This window comes from Rhinatrema bivittatum, chromosome 5, assembly GCF_901001135.1.
Source record: "Rhinatrema bivittatum chromosome 5, aRhiBiv1.1, whole genome shotgun sequence".
Taxonomy (NCBI): domain Eukaryota; kingdom Metazoa; phylum Chordata; class Amphibia; order Gymnophiona; family Rhinatrematidae; genus Rhinatrema; species Rhinatrema bivittatum.
In genome coordinates, this window is record NC_042619.1 from 371,255,818 (window position 1) to 371,281,847 (window position 26,030).

At 41.2% G+C, this 26,030-nt stretch overlaps 1 protein-coding gene across 1 annotated transcript in view; it reads left to right on the plus strand.

Moving 5' to 3' along the window:
* EIF5B (eukaryotic translation initiation factor 5B) overlaps nt 1-14,871 on the plus strand; it is a 346,296-nt gene extending 331,425 nt beyond the window's left edge. The window contains exon 24 of the mRNA XM_029604785.1: nt 14,112-14,871. Within this exon, the coding sequence (XP_029460645.1) occupies nt 14,112-14,219 (108 nt within the window). The 3' untranslated portion in view covers nt 14,220-14,871. The remainder of the gene's footprint in view (nt 1-14,111) is intronic.
* Nucleotides 14,872-26,030: the final 11,159 nt, after the last annotated feature.

The following is a 26,030-nucleotide window of genomic DNA, read 5'->3' on the forward strand; positions in this document are numbered from 1 at the left end:
GGCAATAGAGAGTGCTACAGGAATCAATATCTGCTGAGAGGAAGTCATACGACCCATGAGGCCTCTCCCTCCCATCCTAGGACCGAGAGTTTCTTGGCTTTAGGGGACAGGTTTTAGCATAATGACCAGTGCCAGCGCAGTAAATACACAAGTTCTGCTGTCGTCGCTGTCATTCCTCAGCTGAAATCCGGAATCGGTCAATTTGCATAGGTTCTTCGGGAGTGATAGGTACCTCCTGAGGCTTGGCGGAGATGAGTGGTCACTGAAATGAAGGTGCTAAGCACATTGGATGCCGAAGAGTGATCCTTTCTCGGGAATGCTCCTGAAATCGGAGATCCAGACGGATTGCTAACCAGATTAAGTCTTCCAGGAATTCTGGTGGGTCTCGTCCGGCTAATTCATCCTTTATTGCATTCAAGAGGCCCTGTCGAGAGATAGCAGTAAGGCTCTCCTCCCCCTATCGAAATTCTGCGGCAAGAGTCTGAAATTGGACTGCGTATTCTCCCACAGTTCTTGAGCCTTGTTGAATCTGAAGCAGCACCGAGGCTGCAGAAGCAGATCGCCTCAGTTCATTAAAAACCAGCCGGAAGTCCTTAAGGAATTGATCCATATTATTTAGTAGTAGATCGTCATGCTCCCAAAGGGGGGAGGCCCATGCTAGGGTTGACCTTTCTAAGAGGGAAAAGTTGAACATGACCTTGGTTTTGTTGATAGGAAATAATGGGACTTGCAGTGAAAAATGCATCTTGCATTGGTTAATAAAACCATGGCAGAGCTTCGGATCACCATTGAAACGTGGAGGAAGAGGCAGGCGCAGAACGGCATTGGGAGAAGGGGGCGTCCGGGGGTAATCGAGGAGGTGCTATCGCCAAGGCGTCCATATGAGCCGCCAATCTCTCCAGTACTCCTGTTACCTGGTCCAGAACACCCTGTTGTTTATTTATTTATTTTATTTATTTAAGGGTTTTTATATACCGCGGCACGTTAGAAAACATCACCTCGGTTTACAATGAACATTAAATCAGCAACAAGCTTTACAATCCAACAAATTTAGAATGGTACATAACGGATAACATTAAAACCATAAAATAATTAACATCAAATAATCCATAGGGGGCGCACTTAGCCGGTGGAGAATATATAACGATACAAATATATATAATTTGGGAATATATAACAGGAAATGTAGATTACTTGTGAGTCAGGAATTAATTGACAGATTAGAGGATCAAAATAGTCTTTACAATAGTAAGAGTATTGCTAATATATAGGTCAAAAAAGTGTTTAGCGTTATTGAAAAGAAAAAGCTTGGTATGGATAAATAATATTTATATGTGGCATATAAATAGTATTATCTGAGGGGAAATGTTCATAAATTGTAGGCTTGTTTAAACAGCCAGGTTTTCAGGTTCTGTTTAAATTTCTTGTGGCAGGGCTCCTGGTGCAGATCTGTGGGCATTTTGTTCCATATGTTGATTCCAGCTATCGTGAATGATCGTTCTCTCGTTGAAACATATTTTATATGTGTGAGCGTAGGAATAGAGAGTTTAGCCTGGTGTATTTTTCTTATTGGTCTGTCTGATGTATGGAATGTAAAATGATCAGAGAACCAATGCAAATTTTGGTTATATAATGACTTGTGTATAAGGGTAAGAATTTTGAATAATATCCTAGATGCGATCGGAAGCCAGTGGAGGAATTGTAGAGCTGGAGTAATGTGTTCGTGGCGGTGCGTGTTAGTAAGCAAGCATGCAGCTGCATTTTGTAGCATCTGTAGTGGTTGTAGTGAGTTATTTGGGAGACCTAGTAAGATGGAATTGCAGTAGTCCAATTTAGACAATATAGTAGCTTGGAGTACAGTCCGGAAGTCATGTGGGTGTAGGAGGGGTTTGATCCTTTTCAATGTATGAAGTTTATAGAAACCATTTTTGATGGTGGAAGTAATACATTTTTTTAATGTGAAATGTTTGTCAATTATAACGCCAAGGCTGCGGACTTTTATATTGTGAGGGTCAGATAGAGATTGTAGATTAGGGCTAGAATGGATGTTGTTTTGTGGCGAAATGATGAGAAGCTCTGTTTTCTTGGTATTTATTGCCAATGAGTTTTCAGTGAGTAGATTCTTAATTTCCGCTAGTGCGGTATTCCAGATTTTGAGAGCGTTGGGTAGGGAGTCATTGATAGGGATTAGGATCTGCACATCATCTGCATATATGAAGTACGGAAGACCCAGTTTCATCAACAGTCGACAGAGTGGAGTGAGGTATATATTGAAAAGTGTTGAAGAGAGAGGATCCTTGGGGTACTCCTTATAGCAGATTTTTGGGTTTGGATTCATGTTGGCCAATTCTTACACTGTATTTCCTGTCATTCAGAAAAGATTTGAGCCAACATAGTGCAGTGCCAGTTATGCCGATTTGTGTGAGGCTAGTTAAAAGGGTATTGTGGTTGACCGAGTCAAATGCCGAGGAAATGTCCAGCAGGGCAAGTATATAAGAGTGACCAGTGTCTAATGCTTTTAGAATTGAATTGGAGAGTGTTAAGAGAAGAGTTTCGGTACTATGGTACTTACGGAATCCATATTGGGATGGGAAGAGTAATTGATTTTCATCTAGGTATTCAGTGAGTTGCTTGTTGATGACTTTCTCTCTAATTTTGGATAGGAAAGGGAGGTTTGAGACTGGGCGAAAGTTTGCTGATTCCGTTGGGTCCAAATCTTGTTTCTTCAGTGTTGATTTTATTACGGCGTGCTTGAGTTGTGCAGGTACAATTCCAGAGGTGATCGATTTGTTAAGAATCTTGGTTATGGGTATAGCAATTCTTGAAGGAAAGGTAAGGAGTGTCTTTGTGGGCATGATGTCAAAAGGGTGCATTGCTGGTTTAGATATTTTGAGGATACCTTCAATTTCTAGAGTCGTTGTGGTTTCGAATTTTGTAAGGGAAGCTGAGCAGAGAATGTGTAGATTTGGATTGTATGTGGGTGGTCTATGGGTAGGGGAAATAGAGGGTGTGTTAGTGTTTGGAGAGAGGTTAGAAGGGGGGGGGGAAGTAGAGATGCGATTCATGATTGCATTAATTTTGTCATGAAAGTAGGTTGCTGGTGTTTCACATCTATTTTCGTCATTATCTGAATTGAAGGTTGCTGGGGGGGTGATGATGCTAGAGACATATTGGAAGAGAGCGCGTGGGTTAAATTGGTATTGGTGGATCTTCGAAGCGTAATAGTTTTTCTTGGTTTCGTCTGTCGTTTTCCGGTAATCATGAAGAAGTGATCTAAATTTTTGAAGTAGCGCTGGCGTTTGGTTTCTACGCCATTTCTTTTCCATTTTATGGAGCTCAAGTTTCCATTTTACGGAGCTCAAGTTTGTTGTTGTTGTTGTATTCATGTGGCGAGTTCTAGATTGCCTGCAGGGCTATTAGATCTACTGGATCCATGGCCTCAGCTAGCTGTTTTGTTATGTGGACCCAATGGCAAAATAACAGCCTTACCTGAGCTCAGGGGCCCAATCTAAGCCTGGGGTGGCGGCAGACCAGACAGATCCAAAGGATAGTCCAAATCCAGAGGCAGGCAGCAGACAGGGCAATCCAAAAGGCAATCCAAATCCAAAGGGCAGGTGGCAGACAAGGCGATCCAGAAGGCAATCCAAAGGGCAGACAGCAGACAAGGCAATCCAGAAGCAACCCAATCCAAAGGGCAGGTGGCAGACAAGGCAATCCAGAAGCATTTCAAATCTAAAAGGCAGTAAGGAGAGTACTCAGAAGGTAGCACCAGCACAAGCATACCTGTAGCTGAGGCAAGGGCTTGTGCTGGGCTGTCAGCCTAAATAGGGGATTTTTCCCACACTAAGCACAGGGGGTATCGAGAGGTGCGCTGACATGAGGGGAGGAGCGCGGCCGCGTCAATTCGCGCACTGTGCTGTGGCACACGGCCGCATTGGAGATGGTCCCGATTGCAATGGGAGACAGGCGGCAGTCTGGAGGTACAGGTCTGGGTCCTAACAGTGGACTGCTCCAGATAGAGGGAGATTACTCATCTTTATTGTCCTGCAGCTTTAGGAAGAATGTTGGAAGAATGACTGATTAAGATGGAAATCAGAAATGAGTTTAGGCAGAATTATAGGATAAGATGCATGCCCAGCACCAACCTATTATGATAGAAGTTAGTATAAAGTAGCGAAAATATTAGGACCTGAAGTTTTCTGCAAACCTAAGTGGCCGCCACCAAAAAAGTGAATTTTCAAGTCAAGTACTTGTCTGTAAGAAGCCAGAGCTTCAAAAGGGGCTTTCCTTAGCTGGGTTAAAACCATGTTGAAGTTCTATGACAGTGCAGATGGCTTGATAGGAGTCTTCAGTTTAGGCAAGCCTTGCATGGATTTTACATTTAAGGATTGTATTTATGTGTTTGTTTATTTTATTTAAAAACTGTTCTATACCGTCGTTTAGTAGAGCACCATCACAACGGTTTACAGATAGGCACAAAATGTTTGGTTTCTAGCTTATCCAATAGGTGCCAGTATTATACGGTTACATAGTTCAATAATATATTCTAAATGGGGGGTGGATGTGGTTACCAGTTATGAATGTTAACGCAATCATATGTTTATACTGTCATTTAAATATACTTAAGTATGAGAAAAGGTAATAAGATTATGCAACTCTGCATTTTGTACTGGTGACTTTCAGCTGTTTTTGGCTTCCCCTCTCCATATTGTTGGCATGTGCCAGTATCACCAAGGTAAGCTCTGTCAGTTTTAAGTCCCAACTCTGTGATTTATTTATTTATTTATGTATTTATTTGTTGAGTTTTATATACCGTCGTTCGGTGAAGCCATCACAATGGTTTACAAGATTCAAAAGGTAGTATCTTAACATATACAAATTAAGGATATAACAGGATACATATTATATTCGAAAATTAACGGTTAAAGGGGATCAGAGTGGCTAAGGATTAAAGGGGAATAGGAAGTGGGGGGATGGTCTTTGGGGGGGGTGATAGAAAGAGAGGGGAAAGGAGGGTTACAAGGGTGGGGAAATTAGTTAAACGTAAAGTTATTCTTTTTTATAGTCCGACATAAGATCATTTTTGTATGAAAAGAATATGCTTGTTGGTTGATGACTTGTTTTTGCGTGGTTTTGGTTGGTAGTTCTGTTGAGTGTTTAGCTGTTGTGATACTTGATTGTCAAGGTAGACTTTGTAGAACAGCCATGTTTTAGATCCTTCTTGAATGTTTTGAGGTTAGGTTGGGTTCTCAAATCTTTTGGGAGGGAGTTCCATATTTTGGGGCAGGCGATGGAAAATGTTCTTTCTCTGGTTGCTGTCAGGTGAGCATCTCTGATTGAGGGGGGGGGGGGGGACTGTTAAACGGCCTGTGTTGTTTGAACGTAAGTTTCTTTGGGCTTTCTGGGGGGTTATGTTTAAACCAGTTTGATCTTGATGTGATGTGTCAAAGGTATTAAAGCTGTTTTTGTGTAGGACAGGTAAAGGGGGTCTAGGCTCATGCCAACACACAAGACAACAGACTTCCTCCTTTTTATGAACATGGATTCCTTTCTAAAAGCCAGAGGTATGTGAGACACTAAATAAGACAGACAAAAGAGAATTTATTTTTTCAGTGTTCTGGCCTTCAGGTTGTGAAATTAGAGATTAGGGTGGAATATGGCTCCATGGTTTGACACTGTCAGAAAAATAGCCAACCTGCCTGGTTTCCTGATGGATAAATGCTAAAGGAACAGAGACAAAATCTGTCTTGGCCATGAAAGAGCTCCGAGAACATAGTCCCCTGTTTTTGTTTTTGTTTTAAATTTTATCAAGGCTTTTGTGATTAGATGTATCTGAGGATACATAAAAAGAAATCCCTTTTCTCAATGCAGGGAGAAGGAAGCTAGTGCTAGCTTCCATTGTGATCATCTTCTGGAACAGAATACTGGTACCTTTCTGTTCTGAACTGTTTCGACTCAGCCTTTCTTCCAGAATGTTTTTGTATGCCAGATAAGTAGCTCGGGGTCATCCCATATAGGATGGCCCAGCTCCACAAGATGATCTCGTTCCACACAGGAGAATAGACTACATACCTCTTTCCTTATTCAGTTAAAATGTAACTAGCTGAGTGATCCAGGGCAATTTGATTGGGCACCTGATTTCAGAAAACATTTACAGTGTAGTATGTCATATTTAGCTCCAGAAAGTTGATGCGCTTCCCATTTAAGTAAGCTCCCCAACACAATTTGGACCTATTTTAAATATAATTTAATGTGGCTGAATTTGGGAAGGTGTGTCTTTGGCTGGACTGTAATGGGAAAATTTCCAAGATAGAGTTTTTGACTACCTCCATTATACAGATGTGTTCCTGAAAACATGATTGGCTTGATTCCACTGGGACCTTAAGGTTCCCTGTGTATTTCTCATATGGAAACACACTATGGGAATTATATAGACTGTTGAAGACACAAGACCAAACAACTCAGTGTGGCCCAGGCTATCGTCTGCTTATTCTACCTTACTACTTTCACTGCAGACACCAAATCTGATTCAGATGGCAGGGAGAAAAAGCCATGGCTGAAGTCGCATCTAGCAGAGTCAGTATGAGCTCCAGTTGAGAGTGTCTGTTTAGATTTGGGGTAGTTGATGACAAACCCTAGTAACTCCAGCACCTTGAAGGTGTTGCAGATGGATTCATTCTCCTCTGCTCAAGAAATGCCCTTGACCATCCAAGTATGCATGCTCAGCTTGTATAAAAAAAAATATGCGGTAACGTTTTGTAAATACCCATAGAGCTGATCTGAGATTTCCTGGCATTTAAATGTGTATCTGTGTAGGTGTATACTACTTCATATCTAGAAAGCATAACTAGTCTTTATTGTTTAGAAGGAGTAATACAGTGGATTAAGACCAACCAATCACTGACCAGGGACTTGAATATATATAGTCCCTCTGATGGACAAAGGTAGGAATCCGCATGGAATTCAAAAGTTAGCTCCTGGCTGGACACAGTGTTGAGCTGCTCTAAAGTAATACTTTTTCCAAAATACAGAAGTCGGAATCCAGATTTTGAAAGTAAAAATGCAATATTACTTTTGTAGTGTTCTTTCAGGGTCCTTAAATTGTAATAGATGGTAACAGTCATATGATTACGCTCATGAAATGCATGGTGAGGCAATTTTAAAAATGATTTTTCATGGATAAACATTTTCTCTGTAGACAAATAGAATGTAGTCAAGCACACAAGTGGATGATGTCATGGTGCTTTTCTGAGCATGCATGGGCCTTCCCGCACAGCCCGCCAACTGTGTGGATCTCCTTTGACTTTTTTTTTATCAGCTCATGTGAATGGGAAAATTTTTGCTCTCGCCAGAAAGCTGCTAGTTGTTTTATTTTCTATTCTTTGTTTTTTGCCTTGAGTCTTTTTTTGTTGTGAAAATGAAAATTGTTTGATTTAAACTCTTATTTTTGCTGTGTGCTCACCCTTTCAGCAATTACTACAGAATAATCTTCTGCTTCCAAAAAAGTCAACAGCCTTACAAAAAGCAATACTTTTACTGTAGAAGAAATCATCATCAATATCCATACCAAAGCCTTCATCAGCATCATTTAGCAGCATTTACCCAAGCCAACAGATTCAACCAATATCTAAGCAGTTTTTCACTATAATTTAGACAAATCTTCCCAATTAAAGTTGGAAACTTTTCCAGTAGGAGGAAAGCTGCTATACTTCAGTCCAATGTGGTCCTTAATAACATGCCGCTGGGTATTGAAAATTATCAAACAAGACTAAAAATGAAATCTAAGATGGTCTCCCCCAAACAACCCTCCAAAGAATTACTCCTTTTAGAGCAAACAGCTCTTACTCCTTCATAAGAACGAACATAAGAAATTGCCATACTGGTCAGACCAAGAGTCCATCAAGCTCAGCATCCTGTTTCCAACAGAAGCCAAACCAGGCCACAAGAACCTGGCAATTACCCAAACACTAAGAAGATCCCATGCCACTGATGTAATTAATAGCAGCAGCTATTCCCTAAGTAAATTTGATTAATAGCCATTAATGGACTTCTCCTCCAAGAACTTATCCAAACCTTTTTTGAACCCAGCTACACTAACTGCACTAAACACATCCTCTGGCAACAAACTCCAGAGCTTTATTGTGCGTTGAGTGAAAAAGAATTTTCTCCGATTAGTCTTAAATGTGCTATTAGCTAACTTCATGGAATGCCCCCTAGTCCTTCTATTATTCGAAAGTGTAAATAACCGAGTCACATCTACTTGTTCAAGACCACTCATGATCTTAAAGACCTCTATCATATCCCCCCTCAGCCGTCTCTTCTCCAAGCTGAACAGCCCTAACCTCTTCAGTCTTTCCGTATAGGGGAGCTGTTCCATCCCCTTTATCATTTTGGTTGCCCTTCTTTATACCTTCTCCATCGCAACTATATATTTTTTGAGATGTGGCAACCAGAATTGTATTCCATGTGCGGTCTCACCATGGAGCAATACAGAGGCATTATGACATTTTCTGTTTTATTAACCATTCCCTTCCTAATAATTCCTAACAATGTATTTGCTTTTTTGACTGCTGCAGCACACTGAGCCGACGATTTTAAAGTATTATCAACTATGATGCCTAGATCTTTTTCCTGGGTGGTAGCTCCTAATATGGAACCTAACATTGTGTAACTACAGCAAGGGTTATTTTCCCCTATATGCAACACCTTGCACTTGTCCACATTAAATTTCATCTGCCATTTGGATGCCCAATCTTCCAGTCTTGCAAGGTCCTCCTGTAATGTATCACAGTCTGCTTGTGATTTAACTACTCTGAATAATTTTGTATCATCTGCAAATTTGATAACCTCACTCTTTGTATTCCTTTTCAGATCATTTATATATATATTGAAAAGCACCGGTCCAAGTACAGATCCCTGAGGCACTCCACTGTTTACCCTTTTCCACTGAGAAAATTGACCATTTAATCCTACTCTCTGTTTCCTGTCTTTTAACCAGTTTGTAATCCAAGAAAGGACATTGCCTCCTATCCCATGACTTTTTAGTTTTCTTAGAAGCCTCTCATGAGGGACTTTGTCAAATGCCTTCTGAAAATCCAAATACACTATATCTACCGGTTCACCTTTATCCACATGTTTATTAAACCCTTCAAAAAATGGATGATTTTAATGACAGGTTACAAATTTTAACTAACAGATCAGAAATTTCATTTTTTAGTTCCTTTAGTACCCTAGGATGCATACCATCCGGTCCAGGTGATTTGCTACTCTTTAGTTTGTCGATCTGGCCTACTAGATCTTTCAGAATTTAGCGCCTACCCAAAGGTAGGCGATAATTTCTCTTGGCACAGGGAAAGTGCACAGAAAAGCAGTAAAAACTGCTTTTCTGTACACCCTCCAACTTAATATCATGGCGATATTAAGTCGGAGGTCGCAAAAGTTACAAATAGTTAAAAATTAAAAATTTTAAATGGGCTCGAGGGTTGAAAACCGGACGCTCAATTTTGCTGGAGTCCGGTTTCCGAACCCATGGCTGCCAGCGGGTTTGAAAACAGACACCGGCAAAATTGAGCATCGGCTGTCAAGCTCGCCGACAGCCGCCGCTCCTGTCCCTAGCGCCTCTCTTTACCGTGGGCCCTAATTTAAATAAATTAATTTACTGAATTGCGCACACAGGAGAGTGGGCAAAATGAGAAGCAGATAATAGTTGAAATGTTTTACATTTTTAATATTATATCACCAATACCCAAACAAAGCAAAAGATCTATCAATAAACCATGTAAAAAGCCTACCACGCATTTCATTTATACTTTTTCTTGGGAGGGTTTTAACTCCATGGTTCTAGTATGCCATTTAAAGTTAGCACTGATTACATGATTACCCAAAAGGTTACCCAAAATGCCAATAAATAAACCTATTTAAAATCTTTAACACAGACCAAAAATTTTAATCAGTTAATAAAAATCTCAAAGCCCATCAATCAAAACATCACAGAAATACAAGTAAAATTATACAAATGACAAAAGCCAAGTAATCCAAAGTTGCATTCATTTCTTTATGGCACATAGTAGCAAGACCATGAATGAATACATTTCACTCTTCCTTTTCAAAAGCATCTAGATTTCAAAACTTTGTGAAACCTGTGTTTTATGGGAGTTGTTAAAGTCCCAGTTTCACACTTTGTAAAATATGTAGCCACTGCAGTCGTTTTCTTTTTAGTGCCAGAAGCATGGATTTGTCTGGACAGTGTGAGAAATGGTGACTAAGCAAAACTTGAGCTTAACGGGGCAGTCTCTTCTGAAGTTGGAAAGTTCTTTCCCTTCCACCAAAAGTATATCTAGCCAACCAAGTTTTAGGCTGTTTGCTAATGATGAATAACTGCTGTATTCTAGCAGAAAGTGTGATTTATACCACCTGATCAGTCATCAGGTAGTACGACTACATTAGCAAAATGCTGTTGGATCTTCATCTTTTTGCTGTGAGATAGAATATGTTTTTGCATTGTGAGTTTATTAATGATAATTATTGTAGTTGTATCTCTTGTATCGGAAATATTAGGGATTGTTTTTTACACTCCTTTGATCTCCTTGGTTACTTTAGACTAATAAAGATGGTAGACATACAAAATTTATAGCAATGTCACTTTTTTTTTTTTTTTTTTTAGACAACCAATCACAGAATTCATAATGAGTTTAGTTTGCCTTAATTATATATATTTTTTTTACTTTTCAGGAACAAAGGGGAGGGACAGGATACAGTGTGAATATTGCAAGCATTTGTACCCCTTCCAAGATACCTTTTATTTTTTTGTTTCGATCCCTCCCATGGCCGGAGACACGAGAGGTCTCTTACCTCCGCGGCCAGAGGCCGCTCGCATCCCCGGACTTTCCGAGCAGCAGGAGCAGCCCGACTATTACTCCAGCCAGCCTGGCCCGACCCTCTTGTCTCCGGTCCAGAGGCCGTATCCCCGGATTTCCCCGCAGCAGGACGCTGCCGACCAGGCCATCTTGTTCCACGGCCCAGAGGCCGCATCCCCAGACTTGCCTGCAGCAAAGGAAGCTGCCTCCAGCCCTTCCTTCGGTGGCAGGGGAACCACCCCACAGCGTCGGGGCTTGCTCTGAGGACCAACTTCCTCCTCTCCGGCTTGGAGTCGCAACGGCAGCATGGCCGCTGTCCAGGGTCCTGCCCCTTCCTTCCTAGGGGGCGGGCTCGTGGCTTCTTTGGGGATTTAAGGGGCCCGTGGCTGTTACGCCCCAGGACCCCACCTGCAAGCTTCTCCCAGGGAGTTGCCACCTTTTGCCTTTAAATAGGCTGCCTGGTCATTCAGTCCTTGCTTCGGCAAGGCGCTAAGTCCTCCCAAGGACTCCTCGTCTCCAGCTCCTACCCAGGCATTTCTGATCTTCATCCATGGATCTTCTTGTATCTTCCTGGTCTCTGTTCTGAAGTTTTGTGAAGTTCCGTGTGATCCCCAGCCTTATGTATCTGGTCCTAATGCTCCAGGTCCTATAGGACCCATGCCTCTGGAGATTCCTTTCTTCTAATCCGAGCTTCCAAGTTTTACCTTTGTCCTTCCAGTCCTGACTCCGGAGGATCCGAGGGGTTACTGCAATCCTGCGCTATGAGACTTCCTGAGCCTCCTGCTCAACTCGTGGTCTGTGACCAGCCACCCAGCTGTGTAGGGGGCGTAGAGGACAGTGCGGTCCGTGACCAGCCCCACGTGCTGTGTAGGGCGCCTGAGGGTCTTGCTCATTCCTCTCTGTTTCCTGTCTTCGTCTCAAGCCACGTCTGAGTCTTCATTCCAAGCTCCAGTGCCTTCAGCCTCTCCCACTGTGACCTTTATCCGGCCTGCCACCTCTGCTGCACCCTGTGTCAGGTCCGAAAGGGCTTGGAGTAGTTGGAGGACTACTCGGAGACCAGCATTGCGTTGGTGGTCTCATGGGCTTGCAAGATCGGTGGAGGATTCGAGGCTCCTGACTCCCAGACTTGGACCGTTCACAATGCAAGGGAACACACACTCCTCGTCCCACGCTGAATAGCTCCCAGTTGCGCTCCGTTCCATCATCAGCGCAACATTTTTACCACTACTATGAAACACATGCTTTACAGATTATTTATTTAAAAACTTTTCTATACCGTTGTTTAGTAATGTGCCATCACAACGGTTTACATTTAGGCACGAATAAGTTTGGTTTCTAGGTTATCCATAGTGTGCCAATATTTACGGTTACATAGATCAATAATATACTCTAAATGAGAAGTGGGATGAGGTTACCATTTATATGATTGTCAGGATAATCATATGTGTATACTGTTTTCATTTAATATTTAATTATGAGTTAAAAAAATAAAATAATTCTACTTTTTATATATAGGTGACTTTCAGCTGGAAGTATTTGTTGTTGTTGTTCAATGCTCTCACTGTGAAATGCTTTTTTGAAAAGCCAAGTTTTTAGGCTTTTCTTGAAGAGTTTTAATTCTTTCATTAGTCTTAGTTCATTTGTAGTCTGATAAAATAACCACCCATCTTAGAACCATTAAATGCTGTTAGTTCAAGACCCGTTCCTGTAAAACAGGGGTGGGCAATTCCGGTCCTCGAGGGCTGCAAACTAGTCTGGTTTTCAGGATATCCTTAATGAATATGCATGAAAGAGACCTGCATACACACTGCCTCAGTTGTATGCAAATCTATTTCATGCATATTCATTAGGGGTATCCTGAAAACCCGACTGGTTTGCAGCCCTCGAGGACCGGACTTGCCCACCCCTGCTGTAAAATGTCTCACCATGGAAATTAGTTAAAATTACCTAAAAGTGAAATTAGTGTCTACTAGAGGAGGGTTAGAATTATGTTGCTTAGCCATATATTTAAAAAATGGTGGTCATGTGTCCAATACATATACAACACATTGGAACTTGTCGCCCTTTCAACTCCGCAGTATTAATGATCCAAAAATGTTCCTTAAAGCCCTTAAAACGTTTTGATTCAACAATGCCTCCAGCGAATTAATAGTATCCATTCCAAGTTACCTATAACTCTTCCCCGAAGACAGGTCCACAGTGCCTTGGATACATTGTGTCCAGACATCCATATATGTGTATTTCTGTTTGTCTATGCATTTTTTGTGAATGTTTTTCTTACCCACCCTGAACCTTGGAGAGTGCGAGATACAAACAATTTTAAATAAATATAAATATTTGAAAATAATCCGTTTTCCATAACTGTAAACTCACACTTTTTTGCAAGCTCTTCTGATTTATTGGACAAAGTAAGTTGTTTCCATTGTGAAACAAGCGTGGCTTTGCCAGTATGTATTCTGTAAGCTGAAGATGATGATTAGAGAATTATTTATATAATAACTTAGCAAAATTGAGGCTGCAGAGTAAAGTTACTTCAATTTTCATCATTGTATGAAGGACAAAATGGCAAAATACCTAGCCTGGCTCAAGGTAAGATGAAAAGGATGTTACTAGATTGCTGTTGGAAGTGATAGAATGTTATTTCATTGCAACAAAGAATAACATGAACTCTGTAGATACTACAGAGTTTTCTTAGAGGGATTTCATTGGAGATCCAAGCAAAAGAATCTCCACTATTATCCCAAACTGTGGGGGTGCTTTTAGCATTCATTTTCTTCAGCTTTCCATGCCATACCCCATGTGGTATTCACGTTCCACTGCCTAAGAAAGATGTTCCTTTGCAAGGTTTGTGCAGTAGATTTTATGTATTAGGACTCTTACTCCTTCCTGGTTCTGGTGTAGGCATGAGAACCACCTTGGAGCACAGCACTAGAAAAGGAGATTCTAGGTTCCAGTCTAGTTTGTAGTTGTCCTTAAAATAAATCTCTCTAAAGAAATCCTGGAGTGTGTATAGCTGCCCTTTGCAGAGAAAGCACGCAAGCTTGGAATTCAAGATTACCCTGCTGGTCTTTCATATCGGTCTCCATATAATGTGATACACCATTTCTAGTGATTTCATTTTATTGTCATTTGAGCATAATGTTTTTAATTGCAATAGAAATCAGTAGTGCTTGAGAAGCTAGGGATTGCAGCTTTTGTAAAATATTTTTTTTATAGTTATGAATACTAATACTTTGTACATTCTGTCAATTACAGATTACTCGTCAGTCAATTGATGCCCTGAAGGACTGGTTCAGAGATGAAATGCAGAAAACAGACTGGCAACTTATTGTCGAACTGAAGAAAGTATTTGAAATTATCTAATGTGGGTTTTTTTTTCATCAATGGTCACAGGCTGGAGCATAAACAATATTCTTGTACTTTAATAAGAAGGAAACAAAATTAGGGACAAGAGCTAGGAGCGACTAATGAACCTGTGGTTGGGAAGAAGAAATGTGGCTAAAATGTTTTCCATGAGAAACCAAGTAATTTACACTGGTTTGACAGTGGTCAATTTTACATGTCCCCACCGTTCCAATGTGCCTGTTTACCTCTCCCTCTTCCCTCATCCTATTCCCTCTCCCTTCTGCTGGCTGCTGTTTTAAACACTTGGCCCAGAATTTTATTACTGAATGAAAGCTCTTTGAATTTTATACTGATGAGATCAGTACTGCAGTATTTGATTAACTTAAAGCTTCTGCAGATAGTAATTCTTGAACTTTTTTGATGTACGAAATACTTTATTTATGCATACCTCGCCCCTGATGATTAATTTCCAGCATTCTTCTGCTTTGTGCCTATAGGATTTTTTTAAAATAGAAAATTAGGTGAATAGGATATTTCTGTATTTCCTTTGTGTGAAACAATGATGTAAAATGTATTTGGCCACCTTTTATTGCTTGTACAGTTCATAAAGTCAAGTTAAACTGTAATCATTACATAGAGCCAGAAATAAAGGAAATGGACAATATCCTCATTTGTTATGTCTTTGTATTTTTCTTCCAAATCAATGGTCCTCCTCTTTTGGAGCTGTGAGTTACTTTCTCTATGATCTTGTCTATTCTGTTTAGAGAGCTATTTATCCCCCTGTGATATTGCTTTATAAATTTGAGAGATCTGAGCAGTTCTAAATCATCTACACACTTAATAGAGAAATGCTTTTTGAATATCCTAAGGTTTATTTATGTATGTATTTACTTATTAAAGGACCTTTTCATCAAAGAGCCGCAAGGCAGTATACACAGAAAGTTCATAAAATACAATTAAAATTCATCAGGTTCAAATCACCTTTGCAAATGAAGTCTCAGGTCCTATCATAGATAGACCTCTTCCTCTTTTTGAATTAGCCATGCAACCCAAGGTTTTAGTTTTTGGTTTTCAGCAACAAAATGTACCATTAGGGCCTGATTTTCAAAGCCATTTATGCACATAAGGATAGATTTTTAAAGAAGCGCGCGCGGGGTACATTTGTGCTCGCTACCCGGCACGCACAGACGTGCACCCGATTTTATAACATGCGCGAGCTGCCGCGCGCATGTTATAAAATCCGGGGTCGGCGCGCACAAGGGGGTGCACACTTGTGCACCCCCTTGTGCGCGCCAAGCCCAAGGGGAGCCCCGATGGTGTTCCCTCCGAGGCCGCTCCAAAATTGGAGCGGCCTCGGAGGGAACGTTTCTTCTGCTCCCTTCCCCTATCTAACCCACCTCCCAGCCCTACCTAACTCCCCCCCACCTTGTTTTATCTTGTGCACGCCGGCCAGCTACCGGCGCACCATCCCCTTGCACAGCTGCTGTGCCGGAGGCCTCTGTACCGCCCCCACGACCCCGACCCCTTCCCGCCCCTTTTTCAAAGCCCCGGGACATATGCGCGTCCTGGGGCTTGTGCGCTCCACCTAGCCTATGCAAAATAGGCTTGGCGCGCACAGGAGCAGGTTTTTGGGGTTAAGAGCGTAACCCTTTGAAAATCTACCCCATAGGGTCTGTTTTAAAAAGCATTTACTTGAGTAAATGCACTTTACTGGAGTAAGTGGGCTTTTGAAAATTGCTACAGTATATATAGCCCATTGAATTGTCCATAAGATTTACTAGCCGAAGTGCAATTTACTCGAGTAAATGGCTTTTGAAAATTGTTACAATAGTAGTTACATTTACATGTGTAACTCCCTTTGAAAATTACCCCCATAAATTGCAGTTTTATGCCTGTAAATGGCTTTTAAATTGACCCAAGCTCGGTGCATATAAAAGTATGCACGTAACTCTGTTTTGCATGTACTTTTATTGAACTGTAAGGCATTTGGGGGGCAGAGTTTAAACTTGCACATATGCTTTTTGATTTTAAAAAGTATGGTGGTAATTTTCAAAGGAGTCACAAATGTAAATGTAACACATGGTCAAAGCAATTTATAAAAGCCCATTTGCACGCAGGGTCGGTAACTTTTAAACAGGCGCGCCTGGGAGGGAACTTCCCAACCCCCTTCACTAATCTCCCTTTCCCGACCCCCCACCCCCCCCAACCTTTATCCTACCTTTTGCGCCTGCCTCAGGCCACCCTGATCTCGACTTAATAGAAATATCAGATACACTGGTACCCTGTTGATGAAAATACAACCTACAGTTCAATTTCCTAATGAATCGATGAATAGTGATTCTTGTTTCAAAAGGTTTATGGAAACATGTTGGAACAAAAGATAGCCCATTGTCTAGTAACTGAATTTGATCATTTGTTAATGTTAAAGATGATAAATTTACTATTGCTGAAGGCTCTTGTGAGCCTGCTGTCAAGTCACTCTGCCCCAATACTTTTTGGTAATCTTGCTGTCCTCTCCATCTGGACTTGCGATATGGTCCGCAAGTTCGAAACTCGTTCTCTAAAAAGGTTTTAGATGAGGAGGAGCCAGGAGCTACAATGAAATTATTTAATGGACCTGCATTATGCTCCATCCCTTGACCACCCAAATTGCCATCTTCCCTATTATCAAATTCATTAGATCCACTAGAACTGTCACTCAAAAATTAAAACGGATCCTCTTTGACAATTTGTCTTGCCAATTATCTCCCATCCAAGAATAAATTTAAAAAATTTAAATTTAAACTTTAAAAAATTCATCAACAACACCACCAAAGAAGGCTTTTACAAACTACAGGTATTAAAACAGTTAAGACCTCTCCTACACTTCCACGACTACCGTTCGGTCCTTCAAGCCATACTATTCTCAAAGATTGATTATTGTAATGCGCTGTTGCTTGGTCTCCCGGCCTCTTCTACCAAACCTCTTCAAATGCTGCAAAACGCTGCAGCCAGGATCCTCTCAAACTCCCGCCGCATGGACCACATCACCCCGATTCTAAAAATACTTCACTGGCTACCCATTCGCTACAGAATTCTCTTCAAGACACTTACTATTATCCACAAAACCTTATTTCAGGAATCCCCGCTTCAACTTACCATACCCCTCAAATCACACTCCTCTGCAAGACCCACCAGATCTGCATTCAGAGACTCCCTCCAGGTTCCCCCAAAAAAATCCATTCTGCACAACACTATTGAAAAACGAGCGCTATCAACTGCTGGGCCGCATCACTGTAACTCTCTCCTGCCAGATCTCCGCCAGGAACATTGCCATATCACTTTCAGAAAAAAATTAAAAACTTGGCTGTTCGCCCAAGCATACCCTTGAAGAAGCCTCAGGGTCACCCACACAGTCACATATCCCACGGTTGCGTCCCGTTCCGCAACTCAAAGGAACTGTTTTTCGCCTTATTGCACTTTGATAAAACTTGCTTAATCGTATACACAATGTAAATTTGTATATAATTCCTACCTTGTAAGCACTTTCTCCTACTTGTATGCCCTTCTCTCCAGTTAGAAATTGTTTAACCTATCCTTTTCTAACAGCCTAGTTCCACTTTCCCTGTTATAACGTAACTTTTTTTGCTTTCATTGTTAACTGGTTTCCCCTAGTTTATTGTAAACCGGTACGATAAGACCTTGTCTTGAGCATCGGTATATTAAAAGAATTTAAATAAATAAATAAAATAAATAAATATGATTGGTAACATAGTTAGTTTGATCTCTTTTGAATTTATTTGTTTTGGTGTTCTTTATGGATGTACGAAACTGATCCAGCATAGTTTTATATTCATTTAATTTACTTTCGAATTCTGCAACAGTCTTAATATGATCTGTGATCAATGATATTTGTACATTTAATTCCCCTGTATATTTCTTGACCTGATCAACAATTAACAATATTAAATCTAATGAATATTTATTCAAAATCGCTGTCCATGTTCCTACAAACTCACTATCATCAGCAAATAGCATCGGTTCTTTTTGAACCCAAAGGCCTCGTGATATAATCTGTTGTTTGATGTATTCAATAAGGGTGATCCCATGCAGATCGGCTCTAATTAATTTCTTATTGAGCCTCACATACTCATCCCAACTCGAGAACTCCACGGGTTGGGATGTATCAGAAAACAGTGACGCTTCTTTTTTGATATCCTCTGTTTGAGTTTCAGTGTAACTAAACTTGTGCTTCCACCCTTCCATGGTTAGATTGAAATAAATGAAAGTGGCTCCAACACTTGACAAACACTGTGATACAATTCTCCACTTTAGGGGTTAACACTGATGTGTCAAAAAATAGTAACCTCTAACCCCCACTATAGACTCAAAAACAAGGGTATGATACTTCTGTTCAAAAATATTTTTATAAACCAAACAAAATTTGTGAAGTAGAAAAGTGGTAGTTTCATATTTTGACCATTTAAAAACCCTCCATCCTGGCGGTTTAACATGAAAAATGCTTCTGAAAGTCCAATGCTGTTCCAACAGTTTTTCAAAACACAGCTGTGTCAGGAGGTGCTTCAAGTTGCATAGAACATCGGGAGGTGCTTTAACCCAAATAATTTCAAGTTAAGTATTAAACCAACAGAGGGATAGTGATATTATGGTTTAATTTAAATAAGAATCTTTTCGATTTGTTTGGTGATACAAGTTTAATGGGCCGTGCGGGTTTATAAACTGTTGGCACGGCATTGGACTTTCACAAGCATTTTTTTAGTAAATTTTATAAAGAAGAATAATCACACACAACGAAAAAAGCATTTATTGATGGGATTTCTGTTCACTTATATGGTGGAAGGTGGTAAGTTGATGATTATACGATAGAGCAAGACAATATCTTAAACCGCCAGGATGGCAGGTTTTTAAACATTCAAAATATGAAGCTACCACTTTTCTTTTTTTTTCATTTTTTTAAATCATTTTAAACAATTACAAGTAAGAAAACACTTACTTCCAGAAAAATGAAAATGACATATCATATGTAAAAGAAAATATCCCAAAGGTAATCCTACTCTAAATGTGAACATTTTCCATAATTAGGCAATTTATTTATTTATTGGAATTTCTATAACAGTATTTGGTAAAACCATCATATCGGTTTACATCAGTTCACATTAATTTACAGATAATAACATACATCAACTAAAATCAATAAAACAATATTACTAAATCATTTTTAAATTCAGTTACAATTTGTGTTAATTCCTAAACAGAAAACACACACCACAACCACTGACAAACCTGCCTTACTCATCGTCCATTTTTTCCTGTTTTATCCATGGTTAAGTACCTGTTACTCATCGATTATATAATTATATAAATTATATAATTTAGAGAAGTGGCTGAAATTAATGGGAGACAAGGTAATCTAATACAAGAAACAGGCTTAACGTGATTAAAGTATCACTACATTAAAGACCTTCATATAACCTAGATTTTATTTTATTTATTTATTTTATATACTTTTCTATACCGACGCTCATGAAAAGACATCGCACCGGTTTACATATAACTCAAGGACAGCAAATACATCGAACAGGGTGAAATTAACAGGATTAGAACTTCCAGAAACTGACTCGGTAGACGAGTAAATTAACAGAAGGGGGAAAGGAGGCAAAACCTATGTACAGAGGAACATTTAAAACTGAAATTGGGATGTGAAAGCTGGGATAAGAGTCTGGGGGTTAGCTTCAGTTCTTTAGGGAAACGCTTGGCTAAAGAGCCACGTCTTAAGCTTTTTCTTGAACGTCCGATGGCAGGGTTCTTGGCGGAGGTCTAGTGGTAGAGCGTTCCATTGTGCGGGACCAGCGGTGGAGAGGGCGCATTTTCTAAGAGTGGATTTGGCCAGAGGTGCATAAAGAGTACCTTTATATGTAGATCTTATTGGTCTGGAGGATGTGTGAGGTCGGAGAGGGATGTTTAAGTCGAGAGAGCTAAGCAAGTGGATGGTCTTATGTATCAGCGTTAAAACTTTGTGAAGGATTCTGAATTTGATGGGGAGCCAGTGTAAATTTTTAAGAACGGGGGTGATGTGTTCTCCTCTGTTGGTATTAGTCAGGATCCTTGCGGTGGAGTTCTGTAGCATCTGTAAGGGTCTAGTAGTAGTGGAGGGGAGGCCGAGAAGGAGGGAGTTGCAGTAGTCTATTTTTGAAAGAATGATGGCGGAAATCTTGCAAGTGTAGGAGAGGTTTAAGCTTTTTTAGGATTTGAAGTTTGTAAAAACATTCCTTTGTTGTATTATTGATAAAGTTTTTTAGGTTCAGACGTTTGTCGAGAATAACGCCGAGGTCTCTCACTTGGGAGATGGTGGTCGGATGGGGCGCAAGGAGATTGCTGACTGCTGGATTATTGACGTCCTGAGAGATGAGCAGGAGTTCGGTTTTTGACGTGTTGAGTACTAAGTTGAGGCTGGCGAAGAGGAGGTTGATGGACTGTAGGCAACTGTTCCAGAAGTCGAGGGTTTTGGAGAGGGATTCGTTGACTGGAATGAGAATCTGGATGTCGTCGGCGTAAATGAAGTGAGTTACTTTAAGATTTCAGAGGAGTTGGCAGAGGGGGAGGAGATAAATGTTGAAAAGAGTAGGGGAAAGCGAGGATCCTTGTGGGACTCAGTGTTGACCTGACAGGGTGAGATTCTTTGTTACTTATTCTGACCTTAAAGTTCCTATTACAGAGGAAAGACTTGAACTAGTTGAGGACTGCTCCTGAGATGCCGATGTCTGAGAGGCGGTTGATGAGGATGGAGTGCTTTACGGTGTTGAATGCAGCTGAGATATCGAGCAGCGCCAGGAGGAAAGTTGTTTTTTTGTCCAGGCCCCAGGAGGATGTTATCCATGAGTGAGATTAGTAGGGATTCAGTATTCAGTGATTTGCGGAATCCAAACTGAGCTGGGGAGAGAATCTTGTGTTCATCAAGGTATTCTGAAAGTTGTTGACAATTTTCTCCATGAGTTTGGCTATCAAAGGGAGGTTGGCGATGGGTTGAAAGTTTGCTGGGTCCCTGGGGTTCAGGTTGGATTTCTTCAGAAGCGGTTTGATAGAGGCGAGTTTGAGAGCATCTGGAACTGATCCTTGAGATAGGGAGCAATTTATAATTTCTGCCACTCCTTGTGACCTTGAACAAGTTACTTTACTCTTCATTGCCTCAGGTACAAATTTAAATTCCTGTGGAGACAGGGAAATACCTGCCAAAAGGCAGAATATAAATAAAGTATACCTTATGCATCAGTGAATTAAAAGAAATAAAGTCATGAAAACTTTTGCTAAAACTTTGTTTTTTCCAATCTGGCCTGCAGAAGGGTTTTATTGCTCAATGTGTGAAGAGCTTGTTTGCCCTTGTGTGCATGAGGCTTTGGGGAAAAATAAGTTGACAGCACAATGATTTAAATAGAATTGAGAAACCATTGCTGGTAGAAATTTTAGCTGAGTCTTTAGAATTACTCTAGTGAAAAAATTGAGTGTAAAGAGAGTATGAGACTAGAGCTTGCAATTCAGTTACTCTGCTATAACTGCTATAAAAAATAAAACCTTCTAAGAAAGGAATTTTAGTGTTACAAATGTGCTCGGAGAGCCCGGAGAAGGGTATAGAGGCGCAATCACTTGCTCCTGGGAGAGTGTGAGCCCTTGGCCCAGAGGTGACTCAGGGAGGAGACCCAAGACACACCCCTAGGTAGGTGAGCAAGTACCTGCATGGGCAGCGCAAGAACACAGGAGGAGGGTGAAGTGGGTCAACCCTCTGTTGAACCAACACACACATGAGGACAAATGGAGGCAGAGGGCTAGGAACTCTGAAGCAAGGTACCGAGTAGGAGATTCCAGACCCGAGAGAGTGAAAAGAGTCACAGTACATAGGGGAACGAGTACTCCTGGAACTTTGACGAGAAGAGGACTCCTGGACTGGATGAGACGAGACTCTCGAAGACATGGAGACTTGGACAAGATGAAACACTTGGAGACTTGGACAAGGGGATGCACTCGAAGACTTGGACAAGAGGGTGCTCTTGAAGACCCTACACAACCTGGAAGGCTGGTCGCGGACCATGCGGAGAGTGGGACGTGCACAGGACAGAGAAGAGGATGGATTACGGAGCAGTAGTAACTCCATCTGAAGGCACTGAGGAACTGAAGCAGTGCCTTTTTATAAGCCAGGACCAGGAAGAGACCTGAAGTTTTTCAATAAAGGACTTCTGTTTCCAAACCCTAACCGTGTTAGATAAAAATTTTCCTTCCTTGTTTCCATATTGAAAGAAGTTGAGTTCTGATTTCTGGAGCATGTGTTGTGTTCTGTGATGCAAAACCGTATTTAAGCTTTCAAGTGTATTTTTATGCTCTTTCTTGTGCTTTTTGGAGCCTGTCCTGATTAGTCTTTCTTTTGCCATCTTCAACTTACCTGTAGCTGAAAGATTAATTTGTTCACTCTTAACTTGGGCTATTAAATAAGATATAATTTCCCCCCCCGTAACACGGCCTTGCTAGATTCCCAGAATAAAGTAGAGGAGGCTTTATGTTGAGAATTATGAAATTCAAATTCTTTCCATTTCTTACATAGGAATGCTTGAAAATCAATGTCCCTTCTCAGATGACTGGGGATCTCCATAATCTATCCCCTGGGCTAACATCCACTGCTCTAAAATCTACCCATATCAAAGAAATAAATCTTGGGATGCAAAAATATAATCAATCTGTGATAGGGAGCTGTGTGCTCTAGATCCAAGAGAAAAATCCCTAACCTCAGGATTTAGGACCCCACCCTACATCTAGTAAGTGTAATTCATTACATAAATATACAATTCCCATTCCTCTTATTTTCCTATGGCCATTGACCATTGGGGATTATTCTAACAGGGGGGCCCACTAAAACAATTATAATCCTGTCATGAACAGTGGTCCTTTGGTATTGACTAAAAGAGTGTTAACTATATTAACAAAGAAACCATAACTTTAATCATTAGGTGCATACAATTTACATACATTAAGCTCCTTACGATTCAATTTACCAATGAAAATTATAAATTTTCTTTCTGGATCATGTATCACCTTGTTTTCCTGTAGATGTACACTCTTGTTAATTAAAATGGCCACCCCAGCCGCCTTCTCTTTGGCCACTGAGAAGAAGCATGCTTGTACCCATTCTCTCTTTAATATATTACTTTCCAATTCAGTGAGGTGTGTTTCTTGTATACAAGTGACTGATTATCTTGTTTTTGAACAAAGTGTGTACTACTTTCTTCCTTTTTATAGGTGAGCCCAACCCAGTAACAGTCCAGGAAATAATTTGCAAATCTTTACTCATACTGGAAATATGGGATGTAAAGGAAGAGAACCTTCCAATTAGTCAGGTCTGGGACACCCAGCATTACCCCGACCTCTCCTATAGGTTGGACAATGCATACATTAACCAACTTCTGTATTGGAGATACCTGTGAACCCTCCCCCCCCCCCCCCCATCATCAACCATCCCTCTCACCCTGATTTCTCCCCCTCCTTCCCTAACAACCATTTAACCCCTTCAAGTCCTCCGTATCGGCAAGATTGTGGTACGTTCTATATGTGAACGAGTGCCATCCCCCTTTAAACACTTAAGGAGAAGTTAATAACAACAAGATGGACTCTATAAGCCCTCCTTAACTCTTATCCCATGAAAACACTACACTTTGGCAAGAAGTTCAAGAACAGAACAAATAGTCAACACTATTCCCAAATTTTATCACCAAAAATTTAACAGTTAAACAATTTACTTTTCATCCCATGCTTTTTGTTAGTTCCCTTATTTCCTTCTCCTGATTTTGCCATAAGAAAGAAAATGGCTGCCAAAATGAACAGGTTGTCTCAGGCATGACCCTGTCTATAAAACATATTAACCTTTTAGATCCTGCTCATTGAAGGAATTATTTCCTGATGCCCTTTTTTACAGATCTTAGTTAACTAGACCCAAATCTATATAAATAAAAATGTTAAATAGTTTGGACAAAATCGGTAATCTCAGAAACCACTGAACCGATTGCTTTCAAATTTGGACACAACCTTCATTTCGCATATGGGAAGGTTCTTCTACACTTACATTACATATCTGTCACTGAAAGATTTTTTTCCACGAAATAGCGACATCTGGTGGACGTCAGTGCAACCTCTTACACCTTGCACAAACACTCACACCCCCCGCCCCCACGCACAGGACAAATGTATTGACTTCCCACACCCTCGGAAAACACACAGATCCACCCTCCTCACGGCCCACACACATGCCAATTTTGCTTAATTCCCACACCCTCCCAACACACACAAAACCGTGACAAAGTCCATGCTACTCCAGCGGGGGGCCACTCACATGCCACATGTTTTTACTTCCCACACCCTCCCACCACACACAAAAACACCCCCCCACGCACATGCCATTTTTACTTACTTCCCACACCCTCTGGGCACACACAAACCGGACAAAAGTCCAGGCTGCTCCAGCAGGGGGGGGGGGGGGGCGAGGTCCGGTCAGGGACACATCGCATGCACTACGGACGTCTGCTGCCAGCAATCAAAATGGCGCCGGCGGCCCTTTCCCTTACTACGCCACTCGGGGACACCAATGGCGGCAGTAGCCCATGTGACATAGTAAGGGCGAGGGCCCGTCTATGCCATTTTCAGAACTGGCAGCCGGCTGACCTTTGCCCTTACTATGTCAGAGAAGCTACCGCTGCCATTGCTCCACCCCAGTGACATAGTAGGGGCAAAGGGACGTCTGAGCCGTTTTCATGGCTGCCTGCCGACGGGCTGAGCCCAAGACATCGCTCCCGGACCGCTCCTGAGCGACCGCTCCAACGAATGCCATTTTTATCAGGTCTCGGGGGGGGGCTGCAGCGTGGGGGGTGGTATTGATTTTATTGAGCGCATCTTCGGGGGGGCACGAGGGGGGTGGTTTCATTCATTTGGCTACTTTATTTATTTATTTATTTTTTATTTATTTAACAATTTTTTATACCGACCTTCATAGTAAATAACCATATCGGATAGGTTTACATTTAACAGGAGGTATAACTGAAGGAAACAATTCAGGTAAACAATAGATAACAATAGATATGAATAAGTCAAAGTTACAATCAACTGGAATCGAGAACTTGGAAGCTTATAATAAGCTGGAAGGAAGATGAAGGTAAGTAATAATAATAAATGAATACGATAGTGAGAACGGGTTAAAGCTTGAAGGTGCTTTAACCTGGAGGAGCCAGAGTCCATAGTTCATGGAGATAAGTGTCTAAAGGCCGGGTGAAAGTGGGGGGGCAGGAGAGGGAGTTACTGTATTTCGCCGGGGGGGGCAGGTGGGTGTCGGGTGCTTATTTTCACACAATGTTTGTGATGGGGTTCTTTTGCGCTGGGAAAGGGGAGTGCACACACAAACACGAACACAAAACTTGCACTATCTCCGAAAGGCACCAAAATAGCCCTACCCACACCACAAAATAGGGAGTGTAAAATTCGTTGGCCACTCCCCTATTTTGCTACATAACACGCACAGACGCCCACGGACACACCACATTTACCAACCACATTTTCCACTTATGTTTTTTAGGTCTGGGCCATCTCACCTAACACTTCATACATTGCTTTCCTTTGCATTTCACTCTGTCTTGGGACATTGCGGGCCCATTCACCTCGGTCATTTAATGCACCGTTCATCCATCGGTTGCCCTTTATCCAATTCATGCCTTGCTGAAAATCAAACTTACATCGACGTACTCGCGCAGCACAAGCGGTGCGACGACTTATTGCTAAGCGCACTGAGGAGGAACAGGCAGC